This window comes from Ranitomeya variabilis, chromosome 3 (genome assembly GCF_051348905.1).
Source record: "Ranitomeya variabilis isolate aRanVar5 chromosome 3, aRanVar5.hap1, whole genome shotgun sequence".
NCBI lineage: Eukaryota > Metazoa > Chordata > Amphibia > Anura > Dendrobatidae > Ranitomeya > Ranitomeya variabilis.
This window is the reverse complement of record NC_135234.1, coordinates 354,413,111-354,427,556: the sequence shown is the minus strand read 5'-3', so window position 1 is coordinate 354,427,556 and position 14,446 is coordinate 354,413,111. Positions and strand designations below refer to the sequence as shown.

At 44.9% G+C, this 14,446-nt stretch overlaps 1 protein-coding gene across 1 annotated transcript in view; it reads right to left on the bottom strand.

Moving 5' to 3' along the window:
* The window catches only part of GNL2 (G protein nucleolar 2), an 88,873-nt gene that overhangs the window by 746 nt on the left and 73,681 nt on the right, over nt 1-14,446 (bottom strand). Inside the window, exons 14-15 of the mRNA XM_077295892.1 lie at nt 1,664-1,752; nt 863-951 (exon numbers count right to left, since the gene is read on the bottom strand). Coding sequence (XP_077152007.1) covers nt 863-951; nt 1,664-1,752 — 178 coding nt within the window. The remainder of the gene's footprint in view (nt 1-862; nt 952-1,663; nt 1,753-14,446) is intronic.

Below are 14,446 nucleotides of genomic sequence, written 5' to 3'. Positions count from 1 at the left end.
CTGGGCAGATGGGACAAGATATTCTCCTTCTGACCTCCCCCACCTTTGTAATTCCCACAGTAAATATCGGCAGGCTCCTGCCACCTGCGGCTATTGTAATGTATGTCTGGCCTGCTGCTATTCTATTGGCCTGCCCTCTGTATCTGTGTTATATATTCTGTGTCCTGTGAATAAAGTGTTGTTAGACTGGAAATACGTGGAGAAGCAGTGAGATTTTATATGCACCCATGTAACCCAGGAATTCCAGCCAGCGTCCTTCATTCAGAATCCAGCCAAAGCAGAGTGGACCTCCTGATACACGGGGGTGGTACTGAAAGAGGTACTACAGCACAGTAGACCCCGTTACAAAAGGGTTTTTGGCTACATTGTAAAGTGCTACGGAATATGTTGGTGCTACAGAAAATTATTTATTATATTAAACATTAGTGTGAAGCCATCATGGTGGGAGGAAAAAACCCCACAGATCAACAATCTGGGCTATACCAGAGGTCCCTAACACAGGTCACCTGATCCTGCAATCTGCGGCTTCAGTGGTCAGGCCACTGGTGGTCAAAGAGTCATTGCTTCTATCCAGCTAAACCTATAGGAGCGAACTACTTAAACATAGATAAGGAGCTGAAAGACCTTGCATAAGACAGCCCACAACACTTAATCGGTTCTCTAGTATTTCTGCTGAGGTTTGCTAAACTGCACCATTATGTAGTAGCCTCTACCATGTAAAAACCCACCCATCCATCTTTGAAAGGAGGTACATCAGAGACAGAATAGTAAAATACAGCAGTTTGTTAAGAAAACCCCCCCGAAAACATGGGTTTTTAAGATGCAAGGTGACCACTAGAACGCAGAGTAGTGGAGAACATACTTCTCTAGATGATAATTTCTTCTGAGGTTTTTCATTTTCACCATCATCATCGTCAAGACGCTTCCTTTTCTTTAATGATTTAGTCCTCACTGCAAGAATTTACAAGTTACAGATCAGTGTACACATTTTTTCCTACATGTATGTGTTAGCTGAGGCCATCCAGTTACATGGTGCATCCTCAGTATAACGTGTACAGAATACACTGGCACATGTCTACAAAGAGGTGAAGTTAACTGAACACTACAATTTTGGGTCGCCATATACTTTAGCTGTTGTCCAAACACTTTTTGGGGACGAAAGATATTCTTTCAGACCCCCCCAATATACCATGCTGGGCAAGCATATATTTTGAAAAAGTAAAGTGGAGCAAGCTGCTGCCAAAGAACGGTGGTGAATGATCACCAGAGACCAAAAGTACTGGACATGCTGAAAACCAAGCAGTGCACAACCCACATCAGGTAACACACAGAACAGTGTTCGCTTAACTTTAAGCAGCAGCCAGGGTTACACTATTTGTAAAAACGTGTGCAAAAATAGACTGGTAGAGGCTGCCCTAATCCGAGAACTTGCTGTAGAAATGCTTTAACTGGTCGCTGATGCAGTAATAAGCACAAGGGCGTCCCGGAGGATGAGTGGCAAGTAGTAATTGCATGGTAAAATAGGCCAGAAAATAATTAACCTCAGGCAGCGAAGCAGAAAGACCAGTTAATTAATAAGAATTAATGGACAGGCATGATGGTGATAAATGCGGATGATGACTGGAGGTTACATGTGGAGATGGCTATGGGATTACTACATTACCTTCACTCTGCTGCTCCTCTGCCTCTTCCTCCTCTTGAGTTTGGGACTTTGGTTTGGTAAAGAGTTGTTCACCTAGTTCTTTTGGGATCCTAAAAAAGTAAAATATTAAAATAGGTTAAATAAAAAAATACACAAAAAAGAAATAATTTCAAATGACATATGCCTAAAGGGTAACTATGCTTTAGACTAACTTTTCAAATAACACCTTTTCTGGTCATCATGTGTCCTACTGTATATCCAGCTTACTCTACGTTCACATTTGTGGTCGGGCGCCGCAGCGTCGCCGCATGCATCATGCGCCCTATATTTAACATGGGGGCGCATGGACATGCGTCGCACTTGCGTTTTGCACCGTATGCGTCCCTGCGGCGCCCGCGTCCGGGCGCAGAGGACGCAGCAAGTTGCATTTTTGCTGCGTCCAAAATCAATGAAAAAAAGGACGCATGCGGCGCAAAACGCAGCGTTGTGCATGCGTTTTGCTGCGTTTTTGTTTGCGTTGTGCGTTGCGGCGCCGACGCTGCGGCGCACAACGCAGATGTGAACGTAGCCATACTCACCAGTTTTCCTCTGCACGCTCTGTCTGTAACTTACAATTCACTGCTTGCTGGGGCGGGGAGTGACTCCTCCCACTGAAATCACAGCACAGCACGAGGAGTTAAAGCATCACGGAGGTTATTACACAGTAAAGCGGAGCTGCTTTGATCTAAATCAAGCTCTGCTATGAGGTAAAATACTTTTTACAGAGCTCTGCTACATGATTTACCATCTGTATCTTTCTGTTCCCTTCCTTGCACTTTATTCCTCCTCCCCCCTTAAATAGAAAATAGTGGGCTGTAACATAACACCTGTAGTCCATCTCCTTAGAGCAAGATGGACTTGAACTGCCTTTTCACAGTGGATGGAGAGTTCAGGTGGCAGGGGTGGTGAGGGTGGGGGAGGGAGAAGTGTCTGATAGGCGGACAATAAAGCAGATTTCTGTGATAAAATACATTACCAAGTTTCTTATAATCACCTGTACTATTGATTTATGCAAAGTTTGTTAAAAGTAGTTTCTTTTTAACCCCTTTCCAATGTTGGGCGTATAGTAGTACGCCCACGTCGGACTCCCCCTGTTTGGTGCGGGCTGAGGCACTGAGCCTGCACCTTTCCGGGCACATGACAGCTAATCTGTACAGCCAACATGTGCCCACAACAGCTGTGGGGGAAATCCCATCAGTGACCCCATCACATGATCGTGGTTCACCGATGGGTCAGCATGTCAACCAGAGGTCTGCAACAGACCTCTATGGTTGTCACTGCCACATTGCTATGAGCGCCCCGTGGTCAGCGCTCATAGCAAGTGAGCATTTCTGCTACACACAGGCGATCTGATCATCGCCCGCGTGTAGCAGAGGTGACCGAAGTACTGTAGCTTCTAAAAAAAAGTTTTTAAAAATATAAGAAGAAAAAAAAAAAAAAAATATATATATATATATATATATATATATATATATATATATATATATATATATATATATATATATATATATATATATATATATATATATATATATATATATATATATATATATATATATACACACACACACATATATACACACACGCACATATACACACACACAGTGTAGTCCAAAAGTTTGGACACACCTTCTCATTTAAAGATTTTTCTGTATTTTCATTCACACTGAAGGCATCAAAACTATGAATTAACACATGTAGAATTATATACTTAACAAAAGAGTGTGAAACAACTGAAATTATGTCTTATATTCTAGGTTCTGCAAAGTAGCCACCTTTTGCTTTGATGACTGCTTTGCACACTCTTGGCATTCTCTTGATGAGCTTCAAGATGTAGTCACCAGGAATGGTTTTCAATTCACGGGTGTGCCCCTGTCAGGTTTAATAAGTGGGATTTCTTGCCTTATAAATGGGGTTGGGACCATCAGTTGTGTTGTGCAGAAGTCTGGTGGATACACAGCTGATAGTCCTACTGAATACACTGTTCGAATATCAGCTGTGTATCCACCAGACTTCTGCACAACACAACTGATGGCCCCAAAACCAACACCGGTGTCCAGGCGTGTAGAATCCAAAAGGAGAAGAAAATGTCCAGCTTCACCGAATCCGTGAAAAAAAGTTTTCTTTATTCACAAACTTATAGCATGGAGGATACAAACTTCAGCACAAACCATATGGGTATGAATCTCAACGCGTTTCTGGAGACTAAGCTCCCTTGATCACGATCAAGGGAGCTTAGTCTCCAGAAACGAATTGAGATTCATACCCATATGGTTTGTGCTGAAGTTTGTATCCTCCATGCTATAAGTTTGTGAATAAAGAAAACTTTTTTTCACAGATTCGGTGAAGCTGGACATTTTCTTCTTCTACTGTGTGTGCGTGTAATATATATATATATATACATACACATACACACACATACATACATACATATATACACACACACTAGATGGTGGCCCGATTCTATCGCACCGGTTATTCTAGAATATGCATGTCCACGTAGTATTTTGCCCAGTCACGTAGTATAATGCTCCATGCAGTTATGGCCCCATAGACGCTCCATACAGCATTGTACCAGATGTAATGCTGCTGCTGCAATAATAAAAAAAAATGACATACTCACCACTCGTCGCTGCTCCTCAGGAGTCCCGTCTCTCCGCACTGGCTGTTCAGGCAGAGGGCAGCGTGCACACTAATACGTCATCGCGCCCTCTGACCTGCACAGTCAGTGCAAGAGGACTGGAAGACAGAGCGGCGCCCGGCGGATGGAACGTGGACAGGTGAATATGAAATACTCACCTGCTCCTGACGCTGTCCCATGGTACCGCAGCTTCTTCGCGCAGGGCCTGTGGTGACGTCGCGGTCACATGACCGTGACGTCATGGCAGGTCCTTGTCGCACACCAAACTTAGCACCAGAACCTGCCGCTTGCATGGACCGGTCACCGGAGCGTCGGAAAGGCGGCGGAAGGTGAGTATATAATGATTTGTTATTTTTTTTAAATTATTTTTCTCATTACGTGTTTTTACTATTGAGGCTGCATAGGCAGCCTCAATAGTAAAAACTTGGTCACACAGGGTTAATAGCGGCGGTAACGGAGTGAGTTACCCGCAGCATAACGCGGTCCGTTACCGCTAGCATTAACCCTGTGTGAGCCGTGACTGCGGGGAGTATGGAGCGGGCAGTGACTGCAGGGGAGTAGGGAGGGACCAATCGGACTGTGCCCGTCGCTGATTGGTCACGGCAGCCATGACAGGCAGCCGGCGAGACCAATCAGCGAATGAATAACCGTGACGGAAGTTGCCGACAGACAGAAAGACGGAGTGATAAGGTTAGAATTTTTTTTTGTCATTTAAACTCATTGATGGTGATGTGTGTCAGGGCTCTTTATATCACTGAAAGCAATTGCAGATACCTGTGCTAATTAGTTTGGCAGGTGTGTCCAAATAAAGGCAAGACTACTTAAGAAGGCTGTTCCACATTATTAAGCAGCCTACATTTTTTGTCAAAATGGGAAAGAAAAAGGATGTGTCGGCTGCTGAGAAGCAACAATTGTGGAGTATTTAGGTCAAGGCATGACTACAATCAACATTGCCAAGACACTTCATCGTGATCATCGCACAATCAAGAAGTATGTAGCTGATTCCCAGCACACGTGTGCGTGCTGATAAGGAAAAATTGAGGACTCTTTCCAACAGGCAATTGCGTAAGGTTAAAAGAGCAGCAGCAAAAATGCCTGGTCATAGCAGCAGATAAGTTTTTGAAGCTGCTGGTGCCTCCAACGTCCCCAGAACAACAAGATGCAGGGTCCTTCAGAGGTTTGCAGCTGTGCGTAAGCCATCCTGTTGACCACCTCTATCCACTGCAACAAGCAGAAACGGCTCCAGTGAGCCAAACGATACAAGAAGACTGACTTCCAAACTGTTTTGTTCACCGATGAGTGCCGTGCAACGCTCGATGGTCCAGATGGATGGAGTGGAGGATGGCTGGTTGATGGACACCCCATGAAAACACGGCTAAGGCGCCAACAAGGAGGAGGTGGAGTAATGTTTTGGGCTGGAATCATGGGGAGAGAGATTGTCGGCCCCTTTATGATCCCTGAAGGGGTAAAGATGAACTCCATAATCTATGTGGAGTTTCTAAAACAACACTTCCTGCCATGTTCAAGAGGAAGAACCGTGCTTTCCGAAGCAAGATCATTTTCATGCATGATAATGCACCGTCTCATGCTGCAAAAAACACATCTGCATCTCTGGCTGCTATGGGCATAAAAGAGGACAAACTTATGGTGTGGCCACCATCTTCCCCTGACCTCAACCCCATTGAGAACCTCTGGAGCATCATCAAAAGGAGTGTCTATGATGGCGGGAGGCAGTTCACATCTAAGCAACAGCTCTGGGAGGGTATTCTGTCCACATGCAAAACAATTGAAGCAGAAACCATCCAAAAGCTGACATTCAATGGACGAGAGTTCAGAAGCTTCTTTCGAACAAGGGGTCCTATGTGCAAATGTAACATCACCTAGAATAAAGTTTTCACTTGAAAACTGTTTGATTTCATTTTGTAATAAGCTGATAATGCTTATAACTTCACAATTGACCATTTTTTTGTTCAAAAAAAAAAAAAAAAAAAAAAAAAGGTTGAAAACTCTGCTGTGCATAATAATTTGGAACATGCATTTTGAGTGTTTATTTTTTTTTTAAAAAAGATACTGTTTTCATAGGCAGTTTCTTCCAAAACATTGTTATTTTCCAGTCATCTACTTTTCTAGTATAATTGCAATGACTGCAATTCAGATAGGTAATTTAGAGAAAATATGAGGAAATATTATTTGCATAATAATTTGGAACACCGTGTATATATGTATGTGTGTATATATATATATATATATATATATATATATATATATATATATATATATATATATATATATATATATATATATATATTTTTTTTTTTTTGTCAAACATACTTGGTATCGCCGTATTCAGAATTGCCCGAATCTATCAATATATATAAAAAAAAAAAAAAAAAAAAAAGAAGAACTCGATCGCTAAACAGCATAACAAGAAAAAAAGTCAAAATGCCAGAATTACGTTTTTTTGGTTGCCGCAACCTTGCATTAAAATGTAATAGGCGATCAAAAGATTGTATCTACAACAAAACATAAGCCCTCACCCAACCCAATATCGCAAAAAATGGAGATTGTTACAGGTATCGGAAAATGGTGCAAATTTTTTTTTTTTTTAACCCCTTTCTGACCTCGGACGGGATAGTACGTCCGAGGTCAGAAGCCCCGCTTTGATGCGGGCTCCGGCGGTGAGCCCACATCAAAGCCGGGACATGTCAGCTGTTCAAAACAGCTGACATGTGCCCGCAATAGCGGCGGGTGAAATCGCGATTCACCCGCCGCTATTAACTAGTTAAATGACGCTGTCAAACGCTGACCGCGGCATTTAACCGGCGCTTCCGGCTGGGCGGCCGGAAATGAGCGCATCGCTGACCCCCATCACAAGATCGGGGGTCAGCGATGCTTCTGCATAGTAACCATAGAGGTCCCTGATCCCGGCTAGCTGTGAGCGCCACCCTGTGGTCGGTGCTCATAGCACACCTGCATTTCTGCCGCATAGCAGCGATCTGATGATCGCTGCTAAGTAGCTGAGCCGATCGAGTTGTGCCAGCTTCTAGCCTCCTATGGAGGCTATTGAAGCATGCCAAAAGTGAAAAAATAAATAAATAAATAAAAAAAATTATATATATGAAAGTTTAAATCACCCCCCTTTCGCCCCATTCAAAATAAATCAATAATAAAAAATAAAAAAAATCAAACCTACACATATTTGGTATTGCCGAGTTCAGAATCGCCCGATCTATCAATAAAAAAAAAATAGGCATTAGACCTACCAGTAATTATGTTTCCATGAGTCCATCCTGACAGCACCATGGAGGACGTCCTCCTCCCCCCCCTTGCTGGGACAGGAAACACACGAGAGTTTAAAGTCATGTCCCACCCCCAAATCCTCTGTTTTAACAAGAACAGTTTCATGGAAATGCAAACAATACTTTAATGACAAACATATTACATCATAACATCAAAACAGGGAGGGAACAACCAGTGCTGTCAGGATGGACTCCTGGAAACATAATTACCGGTAGGTCTAATACCTATTTTCCAGGACGTCCCTCCTGACAGCACCATGGAGAGTACCAAAGCACCTCCTTAGGGTGGGATTACCGCTTGGAGAACTTTTCCCCCGAATGCAGTTTGTTGACCAGACAAGACATCAAGTTTATAATGTTTACAAAAGGTATTGGCACTTGCCCATGTTGCTGCCCTACAAATCTGCTCAAGAAAGGCGCCTGCCCTCTCAGCCCAGGAGGCAGATATCCTCCGTGTAGAGTGTGCACGTAGACCCGCTGAAGGGGAAACCCCTTCAGACTGGTAGGCTTCAGAAATCACAGACGTGATCCAACGAGCAATCGAGGCCTTAGAGGCCTTCTTTCCCTTACTTTTTTCCCCCAAAAAGGATAAACAGATTTGGATCTATCCGCCAGGAACTGGTGGCTGCTAGATAATCTAAAACCGCCTTCCTGACGTCAAGGGAATGAAGGGTTTTTTTCTTTGCATTGGTAGGATTGTTACAAAATGAAGGTAATACGATCTCCTGATTTCTGTTTTTTGTCGAGCCTACTTTTGGAATAAATGAGGGATCGAGTTTAAGGATTAAACTATCCTCTCTAAGCTGTAGATACTGATCTCTGGTACATAGGGCTTGGATTTCCCCCACCCTCTTGGCCGTGGTGACTGCCACTAAAAATGCTGTCTTCCGTGAGAGAATGGATATGGGCATATAATCGGCCGGGGCGTATGCGCCTCTACACAGGAATCTGAGAACCAGGTTAAGGTCCCAGGGAGGAGACAACTGCCTAATGGTGGAGCGCAATCTCTGAGTAGCTCGGATAAATCTAACTACCCATGGGTGAGATGCTATAGGATAGTCAAAGAAAGAGCTAAGTGCCGAGATCTGCACCTTCAAAGTGCTTGGTCTAAGACCCTTGTTGAACCCAGCCTGCAGAAAATTTAGGATTCTAGGTAGGTCAGGAGTGTCTGCCGCAACTTTGGACCTGCCACCTTCCAGACAGAATCGTTTCCAAATCTTTAAATAGATTGCCGATGTGACTGGCTTCCTGCTGGCCTTGATAGTGGCTTTCACCTGATCTGATAAGCCTCTAAGCCTTCAAGATGTCCCCTTCAGGATCCATGCTGAGAGATGGAGTTTCCCTGGATTCGGGTGGTAAATCGGACCTTGATGAATTATATCCTCCCGGAGAGGAAGCACTATTGGGTTCTCGATAGCCAAGGCCCCTAGCAGAGGGAACCAGCTCCTTCTTGGCCAGTATGGAACGATCAAAATGACCTGAGCTCGGTCTTCCTTGATCTTCCGGAGAACGGCTGGGATCAACGCCAGAGGTGGGAACGCATATGAGAGAGGTTCCACCCAATTTTGGCTCAGAGCGTCTACCCCGTCTGGGAGATTCAATGGGTTCAGAGAGAAGAATTTTGAGGCCTTCGAGTTTCTCCTGTTTGCAAACAGATCGATTCTGGGAGTTCCCCAATGAAGACATAACTCCTGGAAGATATCCTGGTTGAGTTCCCACTCTGTTGGGCACACACGCCTTCTGCTCAGGTAGTCTGCTATCACATTCTGAGAGCCTTCCAGGTGAATTGCAGATATGGATAGGACCGAATCTTCTGCCCAGCGGAATATTCTTCCCGCCAGGTCCTGGAGCGGACGGTGTCTTGGGCCTCCTTGGTGTTTCAGGAATGAAACTGTTGTCACGTTGTCGGATAATATCCTGACATGACGATTTGCAAGTGTGTGTCGGTTTCATCTCAAGGCCTCCCAGACGGCATACAGCTCCTTGAAATTGGAGGTGTGATTGACATGTGCTGGCCACCTGCCCTGTAGAATTTTGCCCTTTAGATGGGCTCCCCAGCCCCACGCGCTGGCGTCCGTAGTGATCACTACGTAAGGGGAAGTGGACCATAGTACTCCAACTCAGGTTCTCTGGCTGTGTCCACCAATGGAGAGACCTTCGTACCGGATTCGTTAGCTTCAAGGTACTGTCCAGTGAGGACTGGCGGCGATTCCAGTTGGAGAGAATCAGTCTCTGCAGAAGTCTTGAATGTGACTGTGCCCATCTGACACATGGTATACAAGCCGTCATTAGGCCTAACACTCATGGACATCTTATGGACACTCTGTGCTCTAGCAGGTGCCTCATCTGGATCTGGATTGCCTCCAGTTTGTCTTCTGGTAATAGGGATATTCTGCATCTGGAGTCTAGACACACTCCCAAGAAGATCTTCCTGTGTTCCGGAAACAGGTCGGACTTCTGCCGGTTTATGACCCAGCCTAATTGTTCCATTACTGATATTGTCTGGCTTCTGTGAGCTGATCGTGTCTCTGACGACTTTGCCACGGGAGAAAGTCGTCGAGATATGGAACTATTATGATACCCTGGTTTCTCAGGAAGGCAAGAATCTCCGAAACCAGCTTTGTGAATATACGGGGCGCTGAGGCAAGCCCAAAAGGAAGGCACTGAAACTGGTAGTGACAGGTCCGGGACGGCAGAGCTACAGCAAACCTCAGAAGCCTTTGAGATGAGGGATGGACAGGGACCTGATAATAGGCACTCTTCAGGTCGAGAGTGCACATTACAGCATCCCGATCTATGAGGTGAATTGCTGATCGTATGGATTCCATACGGAACACCTTTTGTACCTGACCCAGACGTTCAAAGGTTTTAGATTTATTATCATGCGAGTCGCCGGACGGTTTTGTGATGGAGAATAGGGAAGAGTAGTGTCCCTGGCCTACCTCTAATGGAGGGACCAGAATTATGACTGCTGAAGAGAGCATGTCTTGCAAGTCTATCAGCATGGCCGAGTCCTGCGTGACAATGGTAGGAGCAATGTATCTTTCTGGAGGAGGGGAGGGCACATCAATGCCAGCTGGGGCAAGAAGGGTAGCTGTGTCTGTCAGCGTAGTGTCCACTGCATGGAAGCGCTACCAGGAGACAGGCCAGTACACCAGGAGATGTGGAGGGGGCCGTAGGAGTGCAACAGCCCAGCAGGACAGCTCTCATCCTTTGTGCAAGGAGAAACAGGAGGAGGCCAGAGCCCTGTAAATTAACCTCCAGCAGGCCACTAACATCCATGTGTCTGCTCAAACTGTCAGAAACAGAGTCCTTGAGGGTGGCATGAGGGTCCAACGTCCACAAGTGGGTGTTGTGCTTACAGTTCAACACCGTGAAGGGCGACTTGCATTTACCAGAGAACACCAAGATTGGCAGTTTCGAAAATGGCGCCTTGTGCTCTTGACGGTTGAGAGCAGGTTCACATTGAGCACATGTGACAGTCTGAAAACAGCAGAGAACATTCTGCTGCTTGCAACATGCTCTGGCATGACTAGTTTGGCAGTGTATCAGTAATGGTGTGGGGAGGTTTTTCTATGGATGGCTGCAGAGTCCTCAATGTGCTAGCCAGAGGAAATCCGACTGATATTGGGTACCAGAATGAGACCCATTGTGAAATCATATGCAGGTGCAGTGGGCCCTGGGTTCCTTCTGATACATGACAGTGCTAGGCTGTGGCTGAGTGTGTAGGCAGTTCTTACATGAAGGCATTGCTATGGACTTGGCCCGCCCATTCCCCAGACCTGCATCCGATCAAGCACATCTGGTATGTCTCGTTCCATCCACCAATGCCACATTGCACCAGACTGTCCAGGAGTTGGCGGATGCTTTAATGCAGGCCTGGGAGATCACTCAGGACAACATCTGCCGCCTCATCAGGATCATGCCCAGGCATTGTAGGAAGATCATACAGGCACGTGGAGGCCACACACATTACTGAGCATCTTTTCCTTGTCTTGAGGCATTTCCACTGAAGTTGGATTAGCCTGTAATTTGATTTTCCACTTTGATTTTGAATATCATTGCAAATCCAGATCTTTAATGTAAATCAAAATGAATATCCCATGATCATATTTATATGTTTTAGTGTTCTCAACTTATTCCATTATGCAATGAATAAAGATTTACAGCTGGAATATTTCATTCATTTAGTTTGGACTGTGAAATCCTGCTGACAGATTCCCTTTAAGCTAGTGTGCAGGTTTTTGACACATACAAGGATATACCGTAATAGGATTAGAAAAAGTTGTAAGCTTTCTTCCAAAATACAGTGGGCCTCCTTGGGATGTGTTTGGTATTGGAGCAAAATACCTGAGCAAGAGACATCCTCCTCATCCTAGAACGATTAGACTTGACAAGATAATCTCTTATGATTGTATATGAAAACATTTAGCTAAACAATCTGAATGTGATTTGGGGTACTTTTTTGCTTGGAGAAATTGAGCTTTAAGAGTCTTGATGGACCAATGATGTTTTCGGATGTCAGCAGCTTTCTTCTCTGCACCTGCACATAGGCCCACTGCAGTAAGTGAGCAGTATAAAACTAAGCCCAGCATTTGCGTAACGTTCTGGGAATCTCTACAACCCATCCTTCAGGAAAGCGAGCAGTAGCTTCTGAGTTACGGCTAGGCGTAAACGGAGCTACAACAGATTCTCAAACATATGATGCCTTCCTATTCCGCGCTTTTATGCTTTATTAATGATTATTTTGGGATGACGTGTCTACACATTGTGATGTGGTGTACTTTCCACTTCTAAACTTACACTTGTCAGTGGAATATATAGTAACGCATTGCATGTGTGACCGAAATGTACAAATGTTCTGTCCCAGTGCATGAAAATTAAAAACTAATTAGACGCAGATATTAAAGGAAAGTTTTGGCACGCGACGTACATAAAGTAATAAATAAAGAGACAAAGTAAACTGGCCATATAGTAAGAAAAACCATAAATGTGAGCCCAAGTTTACTTGACAGGGTCCAACTTTGATGCAGTGCAAAACGAGATTGTGCTAAAGAGCTCTCAGTTTATGCCTTTTCAGCTTAGAAATGTTAAGGTGTTATCCTATGCCTCAAACGTCAAGGTCAGAAGGTGCTGGTGATGTGGTGTCCATTGGCCGCTTACAAGACATCACCCACACTCGGCAGGTATTGTGCTCCTGCTCTAGGATAGGACAGGTGGGTGATACTTGACAAGCGCCTCTCGTCACGAAGTGATACATGTTGGATAACCCATAAAAGCGGACAGAGTTTAGTGTGAGGGGCCAAACCTACTACTAAAGGTACCGTCACACTAAGCGACGCTGCAGCGATACAGACAACGATGCCGATCGCTGCAGCGTCGCTGTTTGGTCGCTGGAGAGCTGTCACACAGACCGCTCTCCAGCGACCAACGATGCCGAGGTCCCTGGGTAACCAGGGTAAACATCGGGTTGCTAAGCGCAGGGCCGCGCTTAGTAACCCGATGTTTACCCTGGTTACCAGTGTAAAATGTAAAAAAACAAACAGTACATACTCACCCTCTGATGGCTCTCACACGTCCCCCGCCGTCCGCTTCCTGCACTGACTGAGCGCCGGCCCTAACAGCAGAGCGGTGACGTCACGGCTGTGCTGTACTTTCATTTTGCGGCCGGCGCTGTCAGTGCAGGAAGCGGACGGCGGGGGACGTGTGAGAGCCATCAGAGGGTGAGTATGTACTGTTTGTTTTTTTACATTTTACACTGGTAACCAGGGTAAACATCGGGTTACTAAGCGCGGCCCCGCGCTTAGTAACCCGATATTTACCCTGGTTACCATTGTAAAACATCGCTGGTATCGTTGCTTTTGCTGTCAAACACGACGATACACGGCGATCTGACGACCAAATAAAGTTCTGAACTTTAATCAACGACCAGCGATATCACAGCAGGATCCTGATCGCTGCTGCGTGTCAAACACAACGATATCGCTAGCCAGGACGCTGCAACGTCACGGATCGCTAGCGATATCGTTTAGTGTGACGGTACCTTAACTGACAGATTCGGCTGAAGTCAATCTCTGAAGCAGAGACAGGCAAAGTTACACCATATTTATTTAGATGGTAATTTTTTTTCTCTGGCGTACAGTGGTTTGGAGACCGTGAAGGACAACTAGTCTTAGATTGTAAAATCTGTGTATGAAAGACTGCTCATTGATGGTCATCCACATTGTCACTAACCGAACCCTGCAGGCCCCAGCAGACTAGCTAATCTGGATAGTCTAAGCCCAGTCTTCTCCAACAGCCGACTGAGCCAACCAAATGACTCAAGAACATGGCCGCAGTCTGGAAGTATCAACTAGATCTGAAATACACAATCTGACTCTTTAGCATTCGGAAATGCATGCAGCCATATTAAAAGCTTGCTCAGGGATCAAGGCTAACAATAAAATTCTTCGCCGTTACTTTTATGTGTAGAACATACTTTTCTCAGTTTTAGCTTTAAACTAGAAACAGCCTTTTCACAGACTTCAATACAAGAGTTAATGTCTTAATTACACTTTTCATTTAAAAGTAAGCCTAAAAACGTACCATCACACCAATATTTCATTAGCCAATATCTCGGAGCAGATCCGATGGCTCAAGTCCCAGCGCTTAATAACATGTGGTGTAGATTTTATTCTCTTGCACAAGTGCTAACGAGAGAATGTTACTTATTCATTTGGACCCTGGAAAGACCTCAACCAAAACAGCGAGCGGTGAATCATTAGAATGAATGTACAAACAGCCGTTTGAGCCCTCCGCAATGTCTCATGCCTCAATAACCATCTT